Source organism: Odocoileus virginianus, chromosome 5 (genome assembly GCF_023699985.2).
Source record: "Odocoileus virginianus isolate 20LAN1187 ecotype Illinois chromosome 5, Ovbor_1.2, whole genome shotgun sequence".
NCBI classification, from domain to species: domain Eukaryota; kingdom Metazoa; phylum Chordata; class Mammalia; order Artiodactyla; family Cervidae; genus Odocoileus; species Odocoileus virginianus.
In genome coordinates, this window is record NC_069678.1 from 31,830,801 (window position 1) to 31,854,961 (window position 24,161).

Genomic DNA, 24,161 nt, shown 5'->3' on the forward strand with positions numbered 1-24,161 from the left:
CACCGAGGAAACCAGATCTGAAAGAGACACGTGCACCCCAATGTTCATCGCAGCACTATTTATAATAGCCAGGACATGGAAGCAACCTAGATGCCCATCAGCAGACGAATGGATAAGGAAGCTGTGGTACATATACACCATGGAATATTACTCAGCCATTAAAAAGAATTCATTTGAATCAGTTCTAATGAGATGGATGAAACTGGAGCCCATTATACAGAGTGAAGTAAGCCAGAAAGATAAAGAGCAATACAGTATACTAATACATATATATGGGATTTAAAAAGATGGTAATGATAACCCTATATGCAAAACAGAAAAAGAGACACAGATGTACAGAACAGACTTTTGGACTCTGTGGGAGAAGGCGAGGGTGGGATATTCTGAGAGAATAGCATTGAAACAAGTATACTATCAAGGGTGAAACCGATCACCAGCCCAGGTTGGATTCATGAGAAAACTGCTCAGGGCTGGTGCACTGGGAAGACCCAGAGGGATGGGATGGGGAGGGAGGCAAGAGGGGGGATCGGAATGGGGAACACAGGTAAATCCGTGGCTGATTCATGTCAATGTATGGCAAAACCCACTACAATATTGTAAAGTAATTAGCCTCCAACTAATAAAAATAAATGAAAAAAGAAAGTATGTGCCTGGCATAGACACTCTGTGAACAGTGTTTATTATTATTTTAAATGTTTACGGCTAGAGAAAAGCCCTAAGAAACTACTTCTGTTGTATTATTTTTAATTTGAAGATTTGGTGGGCAAGATTAAGACCATTAAAATGATATAACTTTGTTCAGCATGCAGGTTATCACCCATACCTTGGTTTTATAGTGATGGTTTTAGCAGTTCTTCAGCTTCTTTTGGCAGCTTTCAGACCACCTTTACATGACCCAAGGTACTTGTAATCTTTATTTACAAATGCTCTTTAGGTAGATATCATTAATTGGCAAGCCAATTCCTTTTTGTTTGCATTTTATAAAATTCAAAGATAAATTATATTTACTTAAAAGATTTTAAAATGTATTTCAGATAGCTGATGCCTAAGAAATAAGGGAAATTACATGCTTTTTATTCTCTTGGGAATTTCTTGTAGTTCCATCACTTTAAAGAATACTGACTGGTTCTTTATTTGGTAGAAGGAAAATGTTTAACTGGACTCATTGGAGTATGGGAACAGCTGCTAGAATAATAGCAGGTAAGTAATTGCGATGCCACTTATTCATGTATAATTGAAAGTTGTTTATACTGCAAGTCATAACTTGGCTTAAATGATTTTTAGATGCATTAGTAAGTGGAGTAATTGGTTATTGAGGAGAAATCAGTCTTAACCATTGAAATCCAGAAAGTAATTTCTAGAGGTAACTATTTAAGTTATTATTTCAGTTTCAAGGTTTTAAAAATGACTTAAAAACCCTCCTTTTAAGACTTTTTTTAGTGTTTGCCTTTGCCAGCGGAATAAGCTATGCTGATGACCAAACGTATAAACAGCTCAGCTTGAGGATCTGTCATGGTTTGGGCTGAAATGGGCTTGGGGACCCAGCCCTCTGTCCCCAGGTTTTCTCCATGGGAATGGTACCTTCCAGGGCAAGGTGTTTTTCAAATGTCAAGTATGATTCTGTAGTATTTTTTAAATTAATTAATTAATTTTAATGGAGGATAATTACTTTACAATGTTGTGATGATTTTTACCATACATCAACATGAACTTGCCACTGGTATATATGTATTCCCCTACTCCCATCCTGAACACCCCTTCCCTGTTCCCTCCCTACCCTATTCTTCTGGGTTGTCGCAGAGCGGTGGCTTTGGGTGCCCCGCTTCATGCATCAAACTTGCGCTGGCCATCTAGTTTACATATGGCAATGTATATGTTTTAATACTATTCTCTCAGATCATCCCACCCTCCCCTTCTCCCACTGAGTCCAAAAGTCTGTTCTTTACATCTGTGTCTCCTTTTGATGCTTTGTGTGATAAGTACCTAAGCTGATCTCCTGCCCTCACATTTCTACATTCTGTAGAGATCGTGGAAGGGGAGGTGTAGTCAGAAATGGTTTCCATACTTTTCCCCGCTCCTACATTGCTGACTTAAACCATTTTTAAAAGTTTGGGCACCTCTTTTTTAACAATTGGTAGATTGTAATTATAATTTCCCATCTTAGCCTTTCTAGTCTTACAATAAAAACTAAACTACTTGGTCTTAATTATTAATCTAATTCATCTCATAAACTCTTTGAGTATATTTTACTTGATGTAATTCACACATGTATGCACGTACATCCATAGTTACCTCTTGAATTGTATTTGAATATGTGTATTTTCTTACAAATGTAGTGGCAGCAATGTTCCTGGGAATGGATTTGCCAGGACTGAATCTTCCTGGCCCATGGAAAACCTATGCAATGATTGGATTTGTTGCCTGGCACGTTGGGACAGAGATTATTCTGGAGATACATGCTTACCGACTCTCTAGAAAAGGTAACCTGCTCAAAGAGCAGTGTTGTAGAATCACTTTTATACAAACTGTTGGAATATAATTAGTTTCTCGACACTAATGGTTGACTCTTTCATAGTACCTTACTAAAAATTTGTTTCCATCACTCAGGCTATGATAAAAATAGTGGAAATTTTCTGCCTTTGATTTTTATATTCATTAGTATTAGAGTTTGTGAGTAAAATGCAGGGAAAGAGGGCAGCATTTAGGGAAGATGCCTTCTTTGTAAGTCCTTTTTGACTTTGCATGCTGGTCTGATGTGGGGCTAGAATGAACCGAGAGCCCTGAATGACTGGAGCTGAGAGACCCCTGAGATGGAGGAAGAAGAGGTGCTCATCCATAGTCAATACAGGGCAAAGCTGCAGATGAATTTTACCTATTGAACAGACGTCTTGTGTACTATCACTTACGTTGCTACCTGCATTATATATAGCTAGCTAACCAGCGTGCGGCATGAGAAGGACTTAATGTTTTGCAGTGCTCTCTAGCGGCAGGGTCCATTTTGGCCCCAGTGCAGGCAGCGTAAGACACCTGTAGCCACTAGGAGTGGAGAGATTAGCAGAAAATCAGTGACATGTTTGTCTGGTTTCTAGGCTGACTGTCCTTCGTGCCCTAAGGTGGGTTTCTAAAAACAAAACCTCTTTGTTGTCTAGTGTGTGTGCTCAGCAGCTTTTTTGGAACTGCGCAGTAAAAACTGTCCTACCGGTTTTTGACTCTTGATAGGGTAACATACATAGGATTTGAGTCCTTTTTCTCTTTTTTGATTGGTATAGTTGATTTATAATGTTGTGTGGGGTCTGAGTCCTAAAGGGACTTTTGATAACCACTAGATTATGGCTTGCTATTTAAAATATATATATATGTATTTAACACTTGGATTGTTAGAACTCTGACTAGAAGAAAGTCCTTTCACATGTATGCTGTAGCCAGCTTGACCTGATTTCTAAGAGCCTTAAATATGCAGGAAGTTTGCAATATTTGGTCACTTGAAATGTGAGAATGTACCTCTTGGAAATCCTCCAATGCTCCAAATCAGGGCTATCTTTGAGAATGAGTTTACCTGCATACCCACTGGCCTTACAAACTTTTGTTCTTGTTCTTGACAGTTGAAATACTGGATGATGATAGAATTCAGATCCTCCAGTCATTTACCGCAGCTGAAGCAGAAGTAAGTTCTTTCTTCTTATTTATTGACACAAACCTTAGTGATTACAGTTTCCTTTTTTATATCTCATTTTTTTTTCTTTTAGGGTTATGTTTTTAAAAAGGTGGTGTTAGCAATTTATGTTTGTGGGAATTTGACTTTTCTCACCATGTTCTTATCTGCAATCAACCGTCTATGAACGAGTGAAGACCTTGGCTTTTGCAGGCCAGGTGATAATCACCATCAAGCCAAAAAACATGATGCCTATCCTGACTGCCTGGAATGTATTCATGAATTCTAATTAGGGAAGATCAGATCACGTCTACAGAGAAATTCTGAAATCTGGTCTTTAGAGATCAACATTTAGTAGGGTGCTATGGACTATAAACTGATGTCAAGGTTTATATATTATTCTGAGTCTTAATGGGAAGGTTGTGTCTGAGGAGAAATAACTCAAATATTTTATATGCTGAAATTTTAAGAATGTTAGCATTTAAGAAAAGAACTGTTTTAGAAAATCAAAAGGATGTCATTGAGATACAATGGAGACTGTATTAAGGTAAATATCTTTTGAACTTAAAGGTGCTGTTGTACTTTAAAGAAAACATTTATTTTTTACTAGTTTCTACTAATGGTCTTTTTCCCTTTCCCCTTTCCTTAAGAATTTTTGAGAAACATATTTTTCAGTCCAGTTTTTTAGACGTGCCCTTTGTTTCATGTATTTTGTTACTTCCCTGATAAAGGTAAAAGTGGGGTTAACACCATTTCATTTACATTTGAATATATTATTAATATTTAATTTCTTTCTTAGCAGTGAAATGCAAGTGTGCATGTTTTGATTGAGTGTCTTCATGTATTTCGCTACAGAGCTAAAATGACATTTTCTATGTTAATTGTTTTGACTATGAGATAAAGTTTTAGTCTTTGGAGATTGTAGACTTGCATTTCTAAATTAATAAAATTCATTGTTGTGAGCATTTTAAGAGTTACTCTCTTTCTTTGTGCTAATAAAATAATATGGATGATTCTGTTTTGTTAGAAGTTTCTGATACTACAATGAATCAGAATGATCATTATTATTTTCCTTCCTATTTTAGTCATTTCCCTTTTATGATTGGCTCTCATATTTGCTATGAGGATTTCTAGCCAGTGGGTGGCACCACAACACTACTGCTTCGTTCCTGTTTCCTTGTGCCGATTCATTTTTAGTACTTGGTATCTTGGGATGATGGCGTATCCCTTAAAATTCACCAACTCTTAATATTTGTTTGAAAAATTTCTGCCTTTGAGGGAATGATCACAGTTATAGGATAGAACTGAAATTAGGGACCAATGTTGTTATTTTCTGGTTCTAATTCTATTTGTTTTCTAACCATGTTATTTAATAACCATTGTTTGATACTTCTGTTTACATTTGTGTGACCTGGTAACAAATGAACACAAACTATCTTAGATAGACAAAACAAGCAAAACTCTATATTCTTAAAATAAAAAGTTTAGGGAAGCATAGTTTAAACTTTTTTATGTTAAAAAAAATACGATTTGTCCAAGGACCTAAATTCTATCTGGTATAAGTAATAGCCTCAGTGGCGTATCTTACACCTTTTTCTGGGTAAAATGATATGGTTTTGTCCTTTAGATAGGTGTTTATCCTAAGTAGCTTAGGGTTGAGATGTGATAATTACGTGTTCATGTTCTATAAGTGTCAGGCTACTTACAGTCTAAGCTTTTTTTTTGAATGTCTTTATATAAAAGCATAGGGCGTCCCAGGTGGCTCAGTGATAAAGAATCTGCATGCAGTGCAGGAGGTGCAAGAGACTTATGTCTGATCCCTGGGTTGGAAGATCCCTTGGAGTTAAAAAAGATGGCAGTCCACTCCAGTATTCTTGCCTAGAGAACTCCGTGGGCAGAGGAGCCTGGTGGGCTGCAGTCCATGGGACCACAAAGAGTCAGATACGACTGAGCGAACATCCCTTTTTATTGGCTCAGTGGTAAAGAATTCGCCTGCAATGCAGGAGACTTGGGTTTGATCCCTGGGTCAGGAAGGTCCCCCGGACGAGGTATGGCAACCCACTCTGGTATTCTTGTCTGGGAAATCCCATGGACAGAAGAGCCTGGTGGGCTACTGTCCATATGGTTGCAGAGTTGGACATGACTAAAGTGACTGAACACGCATGCATGCACACTTAAAGCACTTTGAAAAAATATATAGATCACAGAGTCAGACACAACTGAGCAACTGGGCACACACACATAGAAAGTTCAATGTATACTAAAATATTTTCCTCTAACTTTCAATTATGAGGGGCTTAAAGGTTAATAAATTACATTTGACAAGGAAAGATTTGTTTAAGGAAAAGATGAACCTTGCTGTGTTTTGGTTTTCAAATAGATAAACTTAATGGATTTCCATTGCTGAGGCTAACCTGTTTTACTTTTCTTTTTCACTAATTTCATCTGTTGACACTGGATATATCAGTTGATATACATAGTTGTCCAAAGAAGTCTTTACCATTTAATTTTAGTAGACCAAGAAACCTTTTCATTAATATCAAATTTGTGATTCTTCTGCTTATGAATGGTTGATATCTACAAATTGAAAATGCCTGTTCTTTTTTTTTTTTAAAGTAAGTATGGTATCTCTGTGCTCCAATAGTCTAATACATATTATTTTTATTTATTTGTTTATTTGGCCACACAGGGTCTTTGTTATAGCACATGGGGTTTTTGATCTTCATTGTGGAATGAGGGACTTTTTTTTTTTTTAGTTGTGGCATGTGGAATATAGCTCCCTGACCAGGGATTGAACTCAGGGTCCCTGCTTCAGGAGCATAAAGTCTTAGCCACAGGACCACCAAGGAAGTCGCCAAAATGCCTAATCTTTACTCCTCTCAATTTTCCTTCATGTTTTTGTAATAAACAATCTATTTTTTAAAAAAGATATCTTTTTTATAGGAGTGATTATTAAACTAAATGCCTTTATATCTTAAAATATGTTGCCCCTAATAACAAAACCATGAATTTTGTTCTTTAAGATGGATTCTCCTATAAAATAAAAATAAGTTTTTTTTAAAGAAACAAATTCTGGAATGTTGTAGTTGGGGTAAGATTCATAACTGATGCTATTTTTGTTTTTATTGTTTTCCTATCTTTGGAAATCATCTCGGGGACATAGGTAGCCTATGGCATAAGTTATTGAATAAATGATTCTTAATTCCTACTTGGTTATCCGGATTTTGGCTCAAATGTATGTTAAGTGATATTCATCCCTCCCACCTCCTGCCCCAGTACAGGTTGCAGTGGAAGACAGATGCAGCAATGCCAACTAGGAAGCCCTAGGGGGACATGTAATTTTTGACTAAAGTTCTATTTATCTGGATATTCTGGTGAAGCAAGGAAAAAAAAAAACACAACAAAGGTTCTTGTTTAAGATAATCCATTGTAGATGGGAATGAAAGAAAGATTTCTTCTAAACTCTTTCAAATCAGATTAGGTTACATCCTGTCACTCTGCACATCCTGTTTCTTTCCTCCTTGCCCAACACCCACCAGGCTCATCTCTGCACCCAGGTCAGATGGTCACCTGCCTCGAATGCCCCTTCTGTTCCCCTCTTCCCAGAAAAAACTAATTTATTAAGTTCTGGCTCAAAATCTTTCTTGTTTTTGGAGACTTCTTGACTGTTTCTTCTACATAGGTATCTCCTGACTATCCTTATAAAGGGTGGATTGGAAGGCGGCTAATCCTGTAACTAAAAAGGACTGGGAGTTTGGGATGGAATTGGAAGACCTGAATATACATGTTTGGTTTATGAGACTCATGTTGTTGAGCAAGTCACTCATCTCTTGAGTCTCATTCCTTCATCTGTAAGGCCCATCTCACAAGGAGGTTGTGAGGAAGGAATGAAGTGGTGCCAGCAAAAGATACTTTGAACAGGTTATTGATGATGTCATTGCTTTTGATTACATTGTTAAACATTGGTAGCTTTTAAGCTATGAAATGTGTAGTTTTTATTTGGTAAAAGATTTGATGTTTACCTTGAAAGCATAATGCTAAGTGAAATAGCCAGACAAGAAAGGACGCTATTATGTAATTTATTTCCTTGGAGTATCTAGACTAATCATATTCATAGAGGTGTAAAGTAGAATGGTGACTGCCAGGGGCTGGGTTGTGGGGAGGGAGGAAAGGGGACTTATTGTTTAATGGATACAGATTTTCTGTTGATGATGAATTGTTTTGGAGATTTACGGTGGTGATGCTTACTTGTGAAGATTACTTTGTGAATAGTATGCATGCAAGTAGTTAAAATGGAAAATTCTGTGTTACATATATATTTTATCACAATAAAAAAATTGATGTTTATAGGAATACTATTCATAATAGTCAAATGATAGAAACAGCCCATCTGCAGATAAATGAATAAGGAAGTTGTCATACATACATTCAATGAAATAATATTCAGCCATAAAAAAGATATGAAATACTGATATGTGCTGTCACATGGACGAACCTTCAAAACATATGCTTCTCCATGGCTACCAAAGACATTGAAGGACTAGAATAAGAGGAACAACAAACAAACCAACAAAAAAAATCATGCTAAGTGAATCAAACACAAAATGTCACATATTATGATTATATGAAATATCCAAAATAGGTAAATGCATGGAGACAGCAGAGTAGTGATTGCCAGGGCCTTGAGGGGAGGGTATAGAGGAGGGAATGGGGAGTAAATGCCTAATGGAGATAAGGTTTTATTTTGGGGTGAGGAAAACGTTTTGGAGATAGAGGTGGTGATTGTACAACATTATGAATGGAAGAAATGCTACTTTAAAATGCTTGCTCTATCTTTTGTTAATTTCTCCCCAGTAAAGCAAATATTTATCTAATTACAACTCTTGGATTATACCTTTTGCTGGCCTTAAATTTGGTATCAGCTTAATTTCTTATTTCATTATCAAATAAGTTAATGTAATTTTATATTGTGCCTGGTTATATAGCTCTAGTTTAAATGAGAGGTAGTTCCCAGAACATATCTTTAGAAGTATATTGTCTTCTTATGATATTCTTCTTATTTACATATAAAAGAAATTCACATTTATATGTCTTCTTGTTCACATGTAAAAGAAATTGTACTGTACTCTGGGTTTCTGAGTTGGTGATGGACAGGGAGGCCTGGCGTGCTGCAGTCCATGGGGTCCCAAAGAGTTGGACACAACTGAGCAACTGAATTGAACTGAACAGAACTGGGTTTCTTGTAAGAACTTAAAGAAATTTTTTTATTTCCAGTCAGATGCTAAGACATGGTAATCAAGTTCTGGGAATAAGAATTTCCTGAACCCATACATTCTAAATATGTGATGTCTGTTGCCAGTAATGGCTAAGATCCTGCAAAATAGACTCTTCTTCAGAAAACTAGGGTAAACTTCAAAAAGCAGCTATCTAAAAGCCCCAGGGAGTGGTGGGAAGTAGGAAGATTTGGATGAGGTGTCCGCACTCAGAGGAGGATAATTGTCTGGAGTTTCCTGTTTTCACTGTTTTTAGTCTCAGAACAGTTGAAGTCAATTGTGTGTGTGGTGTTGAGTGGCAGGGAAACTACAGAGTCCCTGGCATAGAAATCCAGAGGACTGATGGCTGGACCAGTTGTAGCTGTCAGGGAGTGGAATGAGAGGAGGAGGTTTCCTTTCCTGAAAAGGAAAACACTAGAGAGGGAATCCCAAATCCTGTTTGCCCACAGCTTTGATGAATCCTCGAATTTGTTCACATGCATAAAGCAGATACAAAGCAGCTAGACCGGATGAAAAAAATTGATTTGAGATTGGAGCTGTAATGTAAGTAACAAGAATGTGCAGTCCAACCCAGCTGTTGCCTGCTAAAACAAAAGAAGCAACTTTCACTGGGGAAAAATAAATGAGGATCCAGTATTTTACTTAATGATATACAGATGACAATCCAAAATCACCTGACATAAGAAGAATCAAGAATGACCTGACAGAAGAGAATTTGGCCCATTCTCCAAAGAAAGGATTCACTAACTTTTTCTCTGAGGGGATTGATACAAAATATTCTGGGTTTTGTGGCCCACCTATGGTCTCTGTAGCATAAACATTTTCTTTTTTAAACAGCCCTTCAAAAATGTGAGAAATCATTTTTAGTTTCTGGGCCATACCAAAACAAGTTGTGGGATGAATTTGGCCTTTGGGCCATAGTTTGTCAACCCTTGCTATAAAAATAGAACAATTAGTGGAGACCAATTTTTGAGATTCCTCATGTTATTATTTTCAGGAGATAAGAATTGTAAAGTATGTATTATAACTACTCTCAACTATCTGAAAAGAAACTTGTTTGCTATAAATAAAAATGCATAGAAATAGAAACAATACAAAAGGACCATATGAAAGTAGGAAAGCTAAAAATATACCGTATTTGAAATAGTTCAGGAGAGAACGTCAGAATGAAGATGACAGGGAATAAAAGCCAATGAACTTAAAGATAGATCAATGGAAATTAACAGAATAAGGAAAAATTTTTGAAAGAGAAATGAATCCCAAGGCCTGTTAATAATAGCATCTTTAGTATTATCTCAGAAGGAGAGGAGAGTCTAAGTTAATAATGACTGGAAAATCCCCAAATTTACTAATGGCCTAACTTTACTGATTCATGATACAGGAAAACAACTCAAGCAGGAAAATGTTGACAGTCATGCTTATACAAATCATAGCCAAACTCATGAAAGCAAAAATTACAGAGCAAGTCTTGAAAGCAGAAAGAGAAAAATTAAGCATTCCAGACAGGGGAACAATGATTTGGTTAACATTTGACTTCCTTGGTGTTCAGATGGTAAAGAATCTTCCTGCAATGCAGGAGACCCGGGTTCAATCCCTGGGTTGGGAAGATCCCCTGGAGGAGGGCATGGCAACCCACTCCAGTATTCTTGCCCGGAGAATCCATGGACAGAAGTGCCTGGTGGGCTACAGTCCGTGGGGTCACAGAGAGCGGGACACAACTGAGCGACTAAGCGCAAGCACAGTGCAGGGATGTTATGGAGCCCAGACAGAGCGGAGTCACACCCAACAGAGAAAAAATGTCAGTGAGAATTCTAGTTGCAGAAAAAATATCCTTCAAGAATGAAACAGAAATGAAAGGACATTTAAGAGAATTTGTTACCACGTTTGCACTACAAGATACAAAAGGGAGTTCTTCAGACTGAAGGGAAATGACAGCCGGATCCTGGGAAAGAAATGAAGAAAACTCAAAATGATAAACGATTAGTAAATAAAAAATCCCTTTTGGACTTTTACGACCCAAGTTCTTTATAATAAATATATCTGATTAAAGCAAAAAACAGTCTACATTGTTTTGTGGGGTTTATAATGTATGCAGATATAATGCATATAACAAGTTAGCATAAAGGATGGCAAGAGATAATGGACTCATACAATTGAAAGGTGTTCACATTTTATATGAAGTTATATAATGTTAGTTCTAAGTGAAAAGTTCAAGATGTATATTTTAATTCTTACAGAAATAAAAAATAAAACATATATAAGAAGCCAGTGGGGAAAATGATATAAAATCTTAAAATTATTTAGATAATTTAATTTAAAGATTAGAAAAGAAAAATAAAGGAGCAAAAAAGCAAAAACAAAGCAAAACAAAAAAACACAGTGGGGATAAAGAGAGAACAAATAATAATATTGTGGGCCAAAACTCAATCACATTCATAATTACATTAAATGTTAATGGACTAAAAACTCCAATTAAAAGCAGAGAAGGTCAGATGGATAAAAAAAGCAAAACCCATGATATGATTTATTAAAATATAAAGGGATGGATAGGTTGAAAGTAAATAAATGGAAAAAAGCATAGCATGAAATAATAAGCTTGAGAAGGAAAAATCTGTTTCCAGCCAGAGAGTATCATGAGTACATTTTTGTTTTTTCTGTTTTGAGATAGACTCTTCTTAACTGTTTACGGCATTAATATATTGATGCTGTAACTCGAGAGTAGTGTAACTCAAAGAGTAGTAACTCAGTCAGTAACTCAAGAGTAGTGTAAACATCCATGAGCCCATACTGATTTAAATTAATGATTGAATAAATCAACAAATGAAGGAGAATAGACAAATCTGTACCGAAGAATTTGAAATAATTGATACAGATACTCTGTCCTCAAGGAAAGTGAGGCTAACTTCCTATTACTTAAGTGTGGGCTGTGCGTAGTGACTTCCTGCCAATGCAGACAGCCAAAAAGAATGATTTTATAGTGAAGTAATCTGACTAAATTATATCAGCCAGTTTATCAAGGTCAACATTAACAGTGATAAATCATGTTGAAAGTATCATTGATATGATCTGATAAAAATGGCAGTTTACCTCTTTAGTCTTCCTTTCACAAACTTATGACCTCAGTTTAATCAGGAAAGTAACATCAGACAATTTGCCGTAGAGAGACATCTTATACAATACCTGGATGGTAATTTTCAAAATTGTCGAACTTATCAAAAACAAGGAAAGTCTGAAAAACAGTCATAGCCAAGTGGAGCCTAAGGAGACATGACAACTAAAAGTAATGTGGTTTTCCATACACGATCCTGGAATTGAGAAAGTACATTAGGTGAAAACTATGGAAATCTGAATAAACTATGTTGCTGCTGCTGCTGCTAAATCACTTCAGTCATGTCCAACTCTGTGTGACCCCATAGACGGCAGCCCACCAGGCTCCCCCGTCCCTGGGATCCTCCAGGCAAGAACACTGGAGTGGGTTGCCATTTCCTTCTCCAGTGCATGAAAGTGAAAAGTGAAAGTGAAGATGCTCAGTCGGGTCCGACTCTTAGCGACCCCACAGACTGCAGCCTACCAGGCTCATCCGTCCATGGGATTTTCCAGGCAAGACTACTGGAGTGGGTTGCCATTGCCTTCTCTGGAATAAACTATGAGATCTTAATTAATAATAATGTATCATTTTTGATTCATTAATTATAATAAATGTATCATACTAATGTAGGATATTAATAATAGGGGAAACTGGGTGAGGAGTATATGAGAACTTTATAGTATCCTCTGAAGTTTTCTCTTAATCTAAAGCTGTTCTTTGAAATAATGTTGAATATAGTTGACTGTAGATAAAATAACTTGAGCATGTTTCTCTTCATCTCAGGGAGAAGGTGAGTTCTTTGTATAAAGGATAACTGCCTCTTATTAGATGGAAACAGTTGTCTTTTTAGTTGCTTGAATGGTCAAATATATGTAGAAGGATAAATATGGAAGCTGAGTAGAAAAATGGCTGGACGGTGCCAGTTCAATGCCTCATCTTTATCTTCATCATTTAGTGCTTCATCTCCATATCCACCTTCTTTGTCCTGTTTTGTTATGTAAGCATTTCTCCTTTGCCAGCTGAAGCAGTTGTAGGAGGTGTGAAAGTGTTAGTCGCTCAGTCGTGTCTGACGCGTTGCTCCCCTATGGACTGTAGCCTCCAGGCTCTTCTGTCCAAGGGTTCTCTAGGCAAGAGCACTGGAGTGGGTTGCTGTTCCTTCCCCCGGGGATCTTCCCAACCCAGGGACTGAACTTGAGTCTCCTGCATTGCAGGCAGATTCTTTGTCATCTGAGCCACCGGGGCAGCCCAATGTTACACTTTGTCAATAGAGAGTACTGGAGGGATGCTGCAAGGGCAAGAAAGCACCTCACTTCCATTTTCCAGCTTTCCTTCCTTTTCGCTGAGTACAGGGACCAGTGGATTGGTGTGTGGATGGCCTAGACTCACCTCAGCAGCTCGGATTGACCAGCTCCAGCTTTGCACTCAAGCCCCATCCTGCCCACGTGGCAGCCAGTTTCTCAGCAACTCCAGCTTCATCCCCAGGCAAAAGGCCAGCTCCTGCCTCCCACACCTTCTGGCTATGCTGGGCCACTTCTGCGTACAAGCCCCGGCCCATGACTCATGGTAATCTGCCAGTCAGATTCGGCTCATGTTGCCTGAGACCAACTGGTGTTACACAGCCTCCCCTTGTAGATTACATCTTTCCCCTTATTAACTGTTTACTCATTCATATGTTTGTTGACCACTTCCATGGTGCTAAGCAGTGTTCTAGTAAATTTTTGTGTGCAAAAGCAAAACCCAGTGATTTATTCACAAGGATGACAGAGCTACAAACGAATGTGCAGATTTGACAGGTCATTTATGCTAAAGCCAAAGGCAAGAAAAGGAAGGAATGGTACCCTTGGACCTGGGATCAGGGTGTTTCTGTGAAAGTGCTTCTGAAATTTGACCCTTCAGCTTTCCCAGAACATTTCAGGCCAGCTGAGGAGCTCTTTCCTTTTAGAGAAAAACTGCCCTTTGCAAACAAATCATCTGAGGCTGATGCTCCCCAGGTAAATTCTTGTCCTCATCAGGATCTGCTTCTTTTACTGCTCATTATCTCCACATCAGTAGCTAAGATAATTGCATCATGGACTTACCAGGGAAATTCAGTGTTTTCCCTGAGAGAGAAAAACAGACTATTCACTGAAAGACTTGGCAGGACCCGGGTAATTTGCACTGGCAATCCAAGGGAAGATGTGTTTGCATGGATTTTGGAGGCTTGTTGGATGGAAGACAGAATAAGAAGGTAGAGTAGAAGAGAACTGTTATGGGAGTATTGTATTCTTCAAATCATGATTTAATATCTTGGCAAAAATACTTAGGAATTACATGTGGTATACTTTATTAGTAAGTTTTAGCATTAGGATTCTGACTTAATTATAAGAATTGGTCAAACATTTAGTCCAGATTTGTGTTGAGAATTTAAGAAGTCCTCCATCTAACAGCCTTGGGCCATAATTAGTCACTGTACCCCGGAATTCACATTGAAATGAATGAAAAGATATTTCAAGAAGAATGAACATATTGGTTGTCAACTTTAAAGTCATGTACACTAATAAGATAATCCAAATCTGGTCCCCAAATAAGAGGATAATTATTGCATGCACCTTTGTATGCAAGGAGCTTTAAGTCTCAATTGAATTGTTCCTTGGCAAGGGATATAGTTGCCTGCGTCCTTGTAGACTTGGGATGGCATGTTTACTTGTCAGAGTTGAAGATGAATATTTCTGTGATAAGGCACAGTGATTTCCTATAGTCTCTCAGTCTTTGTGTTAGCAAAATGACAATGTCAGTTAATAAAATATAGTTGGGCTCTTTTAAATAACTTTATTTGTAAATTTAACAAGCTCTTATTAGAAATGCTTTGGTATCAATACAATAAAAATATGTTGGTTTCCCCTCCACTGAATCATATCAAGTAACTGGAAAAGTTAAGCATTTGTTCTCCCCAGCTTTTTTTGGAATTTTTTCAGATAACGACTACTGCTTATCCACATGGCATAATATGGCTATAATTATAATTTTTTGTATCTTAGGAAAAAGAAACAAAATATCCAGAAGAGAAATCTTCAAATGTTTCTTAGTTTCTTCTTCAATGGATGTTTATGTAGATAGTACACCTCTCAGATAACCTTTTTCCCCAGCTTTGCCATTCTCATCCTTAATGCTGTAAAATAAAGAAAAAATAGAGAGTTATAAAAAGCTTTAATTTTCACTCTAAATGACCATTTCATAGATTGCAGGAAAGTTTGAAACATACCTCAGATGATTTTATCCAACAATGTGAGCATTGTTTTAGTAGCATAAAAAGATAGTAGAAATAATAAGCTATGGTTAACTTAGGGAAGAAGCAGGTTTAGAACTAGAAGGAACCTATTTCTACAAATATTAATAAAGCAAACACAGCATAAATTTAGTAAATACAAGACTAGTGCACATTAACACTACTAGCCATAGATAAATAGCTATGGGTCAACAACTGTGTTTTGTGCATATTTCTGAGCTATGTACTACTAAAGAGAAAAAGGCATTGATATAAGCCCTAATTCATGATGGCTGGGTTATTTTTTAACTCATCAAATCTAGTTGTTGAAGGGGCTTCATCCTTAAATATAGAATGGCAAGAACAAAATTTTTAAATAATGAAACAATGTGAACTAGTAATTAGGAGTTGGAGTCATTATGAAATGTCTTTGTCAAGATATAAGTACTTTCAAATGGCAAATTTATCTTTTTGAGAATATTTCACTGTTAATGATGTATTAGATATAGAAACCATTTTTAAAATGTAGATTTAAAATTCATAACACTTGTATCATGCTCTTAATAGTTAAGACCTGATTATAGCTGCCTCAGTCATGTTCCAAAAATTGAGAGATGCTTTCAAGGCACCAATCATTACACTCATGTGTAATATTGCCCAAGCACCAGCTATTTAGCTGTTTGAAAAATTTTGTTTAATTAAAAAAAAAAAAGCAAAAAGGAACTCATATTCTCTCATTTCACAGTTATATATTAGTTCTGTATTGAAAAATGAAGTGACCCTACTTCTATGAAGCTTTTTTTCACAAATACGGGAAAGTTTGGGATCCAACACTATAATGACACCATGGTCAATTTTGTTGTCACTATACTTATATGAAATGTTGTCATTTAAATGAAGCCAAAGAGCTTTATTTCCCTGAGAACTTTAAGGGAAATGATGATTTTCAGTGGCAGGATCAAGAATATTTCCTTGAATTTAGGACCAGCTGAGATAATTTTCCTTTGCTCTGTGGCCAGGAAGATGGTCCCAATTGCTGGGAGATGTTGGGTGGTGAAATAATGACAGGAGTGTACCTCCACATCAAGAAGCAAACTGAAGGCAGAAGGCAAGTCTTTATAGTTTTTAACCCTTAGTCTTTGGACCATTACCTTTCCCGTACCAAAATAAGAGCAGGGGCAAAGTCCATTTTAAGGGTCTTTTTGAAGGTCTCTTTTAAGGGAAGGGCAAAGTCTCCTCCCTACAGCTACTCCTCCACTTAGATTCAGTAAAGCAGGCCTACCCAGTTGCTGTAGACCTTCAATGAATTCTTAAAGGATATCCTGGATGTCTGCATCCTCAGGAGTGAGGCAACCCAGTAGCTCATTGTCCCATTTCTTAAGGTAAAAGAAAAGAATTCTAGATTGTTAGAGTCTGTTATTTCTTTCTTTAGGCTTATGGCAGGTAGATGGTGTGAGTTCCAAGTAGCTGTGTGGGGATAGGCAATGAGAAAGCCCCTTGGTATAGTAGCTAAAAAACCCGAGTTATCACCTCTCTTTTTACTTTTCCTTTCTAGTCTTCTCTGATCTCTGTGTCCTCTCCCTGTGGCAATCCAGACACAGTCTGACTGTTTTTAACTTGACAGAAGAGAGCTTGCTTCCTTACTTTCAGTGTCCCTTGGGCTCTAATTGTTGCCGCGGGTTGGCAATTCCGGCACCAATAGCTTGTGAATCCCCTGGAGCTGAGGTTCCCTACCGATTTATTCTGAAACGCCACTGACATCTGTAAGAGGGGAGGATGGAGCTAGAAGTATAAGCGTAGGTAGGTGGGGATTACCAACAGCAGCCACTTGTTCAGTTGGTGGGGAGGGTAGTAAAGTCCCAGTGAGACGTTACAGGGCCCACTCATTGGTGGATGTATCTGGCATTGAACCAGATATTTTGAACATGACCCTGTTATACTTACTTTAGCAAATGGACATAACTTTGCCTAAATTTTCTTGTCATGTCTCATCCTGTTCAAAGTTTTAACTAAATCTGGTCTTTAGGATCCCCAGGCTCCACTTTTCTCCATCTTTCTTTCTCCTTCATGCTCTTTTCCAAGCATTAAAAATTGCTCTTAGATAAGACTTTGATAATAACATTGGCACAAATGAAAAGAGACTTACAGTTCTTAACTATTACTGTGCCTACTAGGAATGTTATATTTAGTAGGGCACCTATACCATAAATTAAGGAATTGACTTAAATGGTGGATTCCCAAGTATCAATATGCATTTCGGGGGAAGGTGGATAGAGAGAAGCTTAACTTACTTGGTGCCTGTGAAATTAAAATGCATGGGTGGCTATAAATTCTATGTATATGGATGACCCTGAGGTCAATATGATATACTTATTTTTAACACCCATTTAAAAATATCAGTTCTGTAATCCACATGCTGAATTGGAAAACAAGAATGTAAAACAGTATTATGATAGAAAGCAAGGAATCTGGAGGATTCTGTTTATAAGATGCTTTGATTGATAGAACATAACTTTGTATTGTTACTTTGTCTGGAAAAGTCTTCCTGTTTTCATTATTTTAGCTCAGTGGCATGATTATTGTTGTCTGGAAACATTAGTCACTTCCTATATTTTTCTCTGTGGTAAATGTGTTGACACAAGTAGGCGAGAAGGAATAAGGGTGTTCAGGAGGAGTTGGCTAGCATCCAAGTTAAAAAATAGGAGGTTTTATAGTGGGTAATGTCACTGCTCTTGACCATAAAGAGTGTGTTCCTCTTTTCTAAGTCTTCTGTGTTGTTCTTTAAAAAATGGATTTAAGATGCAAAATGTGGTCAGTAAACAAAGCTCATTCTCAAAACAGAGGAACTTTTAGTTTTAGTAGGTTTCTTTTGTGGGGACACATCATTAAACTCTGATTTAGGTAGATAATGTAAGTGTACACTTACCAATAGGTTAGAAATTCTTCAGATAATCAAATTTACAATTGGTATGCCTAATTTAACTACTTAATAAAAAGGGAAGAGGTCCATTTTATTGTATCATTGGCAATCTAAGACTAGGTTGCTGGGTTACAGAGGAAAACTCCTTCCTGAATTGTCCTACCAACTAGTTTCTACCACAGTTCTACAAGATTATCAGGTTTTTTGATTGCTAGAAAGGCTGGGATTTAATAGTTACTGCTTTTTAATGAGAATTCTCTCATTAGAACATTTAAAATTACTATCCCTTTCACAGATCCAGTACGTATGTCTGGATAATTTGATTTATGTCTTTAGGCATGGTAAGTTCAGCTATTATAATTAGTTTGATCATATTTTTATTTATTGTTCATAAATAAGTAGAATACAATATTCAAGTGATAAAGAATCTAAAATTGATGAGCTATCACTTTTGTAGAAAAAGTATTATTTTCTATTCGATACTAAAAAAGCTAGATAGCTATAAAACTTTACAGAGAATGAGAATGTATGAATGCAAATATTCAGAAAATAAAAAAATAAAATTTCTAAGTTAGGGAAGATTATGTGACATAAATATTATAATGTAGAATAAACTGATACCTTTTGTAAAATGTAGAAAATGAAGGACATAAAGTTAATAAAAATATAAAAGTGTAGAGAAACAAGATATAGCAAAGTAATAAAATATCACACTAAAAATAAAATTTGTTTTGTGTTTTTTTCTTGCAAAATTAAGGCAATTTGTTAACTTAAGTAGGAAATCTAAACCATGGAGAGGCACAAAAAAAGGGCTGGCTTCATTTCTTCTGGGAAAAGATCTAATATTGATGACAACATGATTGTGATTCAAACACATTCATACACAGTACCATACCATGGCAGAAGACGAATTTCAAGTTACTAAGGTCAATCAATGCAATACCCAAATAAGGCAACAAATTTTGGTTTCACTTTCTTTCTCTTTTGAAGTGACTTAATGCTTATGATGATAATAACTCATATCAGCACTAATAAAAAAAAATCTTAGCATGTGTTAGTCTATGAAGCGTCAGAAAAAGCTGAGAGCAAGAAGGCTTGGTAACAACACAAAGAGAAGATTGTCACATGACTAAGCAGCAGTGACAAGCCTTGTCATGATTGTTACCTGTTAAGGAGGGATCCTCAGTCCCATCTCCTGCTATCTGACCGTCCAGTGGAGAATGATGGATGGGGCTCCCTAAGCTTTCTTCTTGTTCCTTCAGGGATATGGAGTTTTTATGGGGAGATTTATGGTTTGTGTTTTCATGGGGATTGACTTCTGGTCTCTTTCTCGGGAGCGGTGTTGGCTTGGCGGGCTGGAAAACCTGACTGTGGGGAGCTATGGGATGGTAGGCTGGTTTCTCAGCTTCTATTTCACCCTCCTCCTCGTCATCAATCACAACCAGCTCAGCATGGATGATCCCATCATATCCAGTCAGAAGCTTCTTTTCTTCCTCATTGTCTTCTGCCTGCTGATACCCCATGAAAATCATCGTCACGGGCTCTTTCTCATCCAGGTCAGAAGGCAGGGAATGAACAATATTATATCTAATGTCTTTCTCATCCTCCTGGCAAGGGGGTGAAGAACTCTGGCATTCTGACTTCTCAACTAGAGCTCTGCTGGGACTCAGTCCTGCCTTCGGAGAGGGAGTATACTTGTCCTGCATTACATTTGGTTCTTCCCAAGGAGTCATCAGCCTCTTTTGTTGTTTGTGGGGCATCTCCTCTGCTTGTTGAGTCATTGATCGGGGATACGGTATCGGCCGAACTGGGCTGATGTGATTGACAGTGTTACCTCTCTCCTCTGTGAGTCCATTGTCCATGCTGTGTATGGATCCATTCACATCACTGCCCAGTCCATTAGCTTTAATTTTTATCCTTTCTTGAAAGGTTGGTCCAGGAGTTACCTTCTCTCTCTGTGGAGTTGTAGGTCTGCAAAATGGATTGGCATATACAGGTTCATGGTACTCTGTTGGGGATTTAGAATTTCTCTCTGAAGCCTGTCTTAAAAGTTCCTCCACTTCAACTGGTGCCAGGCCGTCGGTGCCATTGTATGCTGCACTGTGATTAGAGCTTACTGCATAGACTGACTTTTGTCCGTCATCATAAACTTTTATTCCTGTGCCTTTAAAGTCATCTGATGGGAGAGGTATTGAAGACAGGACAGTACTTTCTCCGGTCTTCAAGTCTTTTTCAACTTTGATTTCCATGGCATACAAAGCTGTTGAGAGACAAATTTGATCTCTGATTTAGTCAATTTTTCCTGTTGCAAAGTAACTTGCTTTCACAGTGTTTATGTCCAGTATACCTATTGACATTCTTTTATGAAAAGTCTTTTTAAAATTTCTGATTTATTTGTTAAATATATAAAGACTAAAACTTTAATGACATGGGTTTTTATGCAAGGATGTGTGAAATTACTAAAAAAATGGGAAAGACTGAAGAAGGGAAGCTGATTGTTCCAAATGGTAAGGATTTTCACTAGGAAACCAAAAAATGCCCCTTTTCTAATGAGAAAATCTGACACAACAGATTTACAGTCTTTTATATTGCTCAGTAGGAAAGATCAGAGTTTTCTTTTTAATAAGGAAGAATATGTTACTCTGTGCATTACTGTTGGTAAAGGCGGAGCAGGGTATATTTTATTATGCTACCTCCTTGATATACAGCCTTGCAATGTGTTGAAATTAGAGAGGCTGTTCTAAAGTCTTCATAGCTGGGAGGCGGTTAAATGTTGAACTGGTATTGAAGAGGCAGGAAGAAGGCGAGAATCACATGCTTCTCATTTTGCCTTGTTTCTTTTCATTTTGACTCCCACTTGTAAGAAGAAGGGCTAAAACTAGAGCCGGATCAGCTGTATTAAAAAAAAAACTGAACTGGGGGGACTGGTTGATTTGGGGGAAGCTGAAATCTGTTTCACCGCCCTGGCAAGATCTTGATGCATGTATGCATGCTCAGTCGCTCACTCGTGCTGACTTTCAGTGATCCCATGGACTGTCGCCCACCAGGATCCTTTTCCATGGGATTATCCAGGCAAGAATACTAGAGTGGGTTGCCATTTCCTCCTCCGGGGTAAGATCCTAATGCCCAGGATTGTAACTGGCAGAGTAAAGCTAATGGGGTCCTGGGCCACATTACAATGGGGCACTGCCTGTTTCTGTGTCCCCATCTTCCTCTTTGGAGACGTCTTGCGTGTCATCTCTCCCCCACAGCCTGGTAGTTCTTGGCCTTCCCTGGCTACCTAACTAACATTGTAATACACTCACCCACATGTGCCCTTCCCACCTTCTCTGCATTATTCTTCTCTTTAGCATTTTTGCTTCCTAATATATTTCATTTATTTACCTAATTTTTAATCTATTGTCTCCCTTAGAATGTCAGGTTTATTCTCCCTTAGAACGAGGGCAGAGATTTTTGCTGTTTTATTCACTACTGTATTCCTAGTGTGAAAACTGAGCTTGGCATTGAGCTTGGCACTGAGTATTTGTTGAATGAATGAATGGTTGCTCCCTGAAGGTAAAGTGTAGCTTCTCTTTTCACTCTAAAATTCAAAGGTTCTATATCTGCCCCTATACAAGCCTTCATTTCCCCTGGGCCATTGACATTAGTTTCATGCAACCATTTTCACATAGGGGCAAATAATGCCTGACCTCAGGGGGAATACTTTTGTTTATTCATTTCATCTTATTCTAGTGTCTACTACACAGAATGTGTTGGGAGAGATGTTTTTGAGCAAGGGAGCTTTGTTTTAAGAGCTTCTTGTCTCCTTTAGGTCTTTATCTTCCCTGTCTTTACCTAGTTTGCTGAGGAATAAAATGCATGGAAGAAATACTGTAACCCCATTGTTGCTACTTATGCAAGTGACTTACCTCACGGAACTTTGTAAAATGGACCATTACTTAACCTGGAAGGATAGAATGTTACAGCAAGTTGCCAGTATTTGATATTGTAAAATATGAATTTGAGAACCTACCATTGAAGACAAAGTTTTCATATACCTTTTCTATGTTGTTCATCATCTTCTATTCCTTCATTTCTTTCCTTCCTTAACCTGGAAGGTATGTAGGATTTTGGAAGGTCAGGGATATTAGCATAGATGTCTTCAACTGACTCTGTAAAATTCATATTAATTCAAAATACATTTAGAATATACTTACAATAGAGAAAAATTTCAGCAGGCTAATCAAAAAATATCTTAGTTCGACATAATATAGACTGCTCAAAACATACCTCCTGATGTTTCTTCCTTTTCCACCTTCACAGACTATAAGAAAAAAGAATTCTCCATGATTAATACAGTTTAAAAATAGATTCTAAATGTGAATATACTTTGAAGAATTATATACTATTTGTGGAATCATTTTGGGAGGGAGTCATAATTTTCATATCAGCTAATGCTCACCCTTATTATGTCTTCTGTTGTCCTCTCAACTGATTTCAATTTCTTTAAAATTGCTTCTTCATTGGTTGAGATTTGCAGTTCAGCCTTTTCAAGATCTTGGATCTCCTTCTCAAGTCTGAACAAAGATATACTTTATATTGTTTAAAATAATACAAATACGGAGCCCTCAAGGATATATTTCCCATATACCAACTTTACTTGGAATACTGCATGTAAGTATCCAGATACCATATAAGATGCTGAAGCTGAAACTCCAATACTTTGACTACCTCATGCGAAGAGTTGACTCATTGGAAAAGACCCTGATGCTGGGAGAGACTGGGGGCAGGAGGAGAAGGGGACGACAGAAGATGAGATGGTTGGATAGCATCACCGACTCGATGGACATGAGTTTGAGTAAACTCTGGGAGTTGGTGATGGACAGGGAGGCCTGGCGTGCTGCGATTCATGGGGTCGCAAAGAGTCGGACACGACTGAGCGACTGAACTGAACTGAACCATATAAGAACTTAGCATTACACCAAACATCACGTTAAGTACATAGAAGATACCCAATACCTGACTTCGACTTTTCAAGTTGTTTGTTTTTGACAAGGGGGATTCTCAGGTAAAATATTTGACCCTTGGTCCCATTTTCTTCATTACAACTACTAATGTTACTTCCAAATGAAATTGAGAGCTTTCTCTTACAAAGAGACATAAGTTTAAAGATGGACCAGAAGGAATGGCCCATCTGTCATTAATACTGTAGATTGCCAGTTTTTCTTACTCAAGTTTTCATAGAAATTACTTGGAGAAACATTGTAATTTTATTTTCTAGCCAAGCAACACTTTATAACATTATAATTATTATATTTGATTTAAAAAATCACAATTATTTAACACTTAAAACCCCTGTATATCCTAACACTGAAAATGACACTTCATTTTCATTTTAGTTTTCTAAAAGTTGCTATATTATAGTGAGTAGTGTTCTCAAAAACAGAGTGAAGAGGTGAGAAATGGACAAAATCTAGTACAGGAGCCTCAGTTGCTGTTGTTTATAGAGGCTGTGTTTCCTAGATTAAAAAAAGTTATCACATAGCCTAACAAAGCATAAGGGAACTCATAGGGACAGAAACAGACATTTGAAATTGAAATTGGGTTGTCACATCCTGAGCTGGTATTTGACTAGTTTAGAGGTGCATGTCAGATTCAAGTTAATTCCAGGGTGTGGCATCATGACCTCTATCTTGGATAAAAGCACACTACCACTGGTGTTCACAAAGTTAGAAAAGTTGGCCCTTGGCATCCGTGAAACACACATAATTTCTCAGGCAAGTACTCTGAGCTGTAAAATCAGCTGCCTCAAAGGCTGGCTGCTTAGATAATGCAGCTTCAGGAGATGACAGCTGTGGGTATTAGCGTCAGCTAAGATAATTGTCAGTTTTCTTGACTTCTTTCTTTAAGGTGATCATGCATCTGGCAGCTCAAAATCCCTGTGCTTCTGTCACACCAGTAAAAGTCTAAGATATGGTCAAGCATATCATTCTCCTACTTATTGC

General features: G+C 37.4%; 2 protein-coding genes across 2 annotated transcripts in view; one reads left to right on the plus strand and one right to left on the minus strand.

The window, feature by feature from the left end:
- Positions 1-4,617, plus strand: part of FRRS1 (ferric chelate reductase 1) — a 53,566-nt gene extending 48,949 nt beyond the window's left edge. The window contains exons 12-16 of the mRNA XM_020911959.2: positions 803-900; positions 1,142-1,200; positions 2,337-2,480; positions 3,603-3,664; positions 3,747-4,617. Of these exons, the coding sequence (XP_020767618.2) occupies positions 803-900; positions 1,142-1,200; positions 2,337-2,480; positions 3,603-3,664; positions 3,747-3,839 (456 nt within the window). The 3' untranslated portion in view covers positions 3,840-4,617. The remainder of the gene's footprint in view (positions 1-802; positions 901-1,141; positions 1,201-2,336; positions 2,481-3,602; positions 3,665-3,746) is intronic.
- Positions 4,618-14,809: 10,192 nt separating this feature from the next.
- PALMD (palmdelphin) overlaps positions 14,810-24,161 on the minus strand; it is a 55,970-nt gene continuing 46,618 nt past the window's right edge. The window contains exons 4-8 of the mRNA XM_020911955.2: positions 22,619-22,733; positions 22,447-22,480; positions 22,215-22,328; positions 19,343-20,437; positions 14,810-15,161 (exon numbers count right to left, since the gene is read on the minus strand). Coding sequence (XP_020767614.2) covers positions 15,118-15,161; positions 19,343-20,437; positions 22,215-22,328; positions 22,447-22,480; positions 22,619-22,733 — 1,402 coding nt within the window. The 3' untranslated portion in view covers positions 14,810-15,117. The remainder of the gene's footprint in view (positions 15,162-19,342; positions 20,438-22,214; positions 22,329-22,446; positions 22,481-22,618; positions 22,734-24,161) is intronic.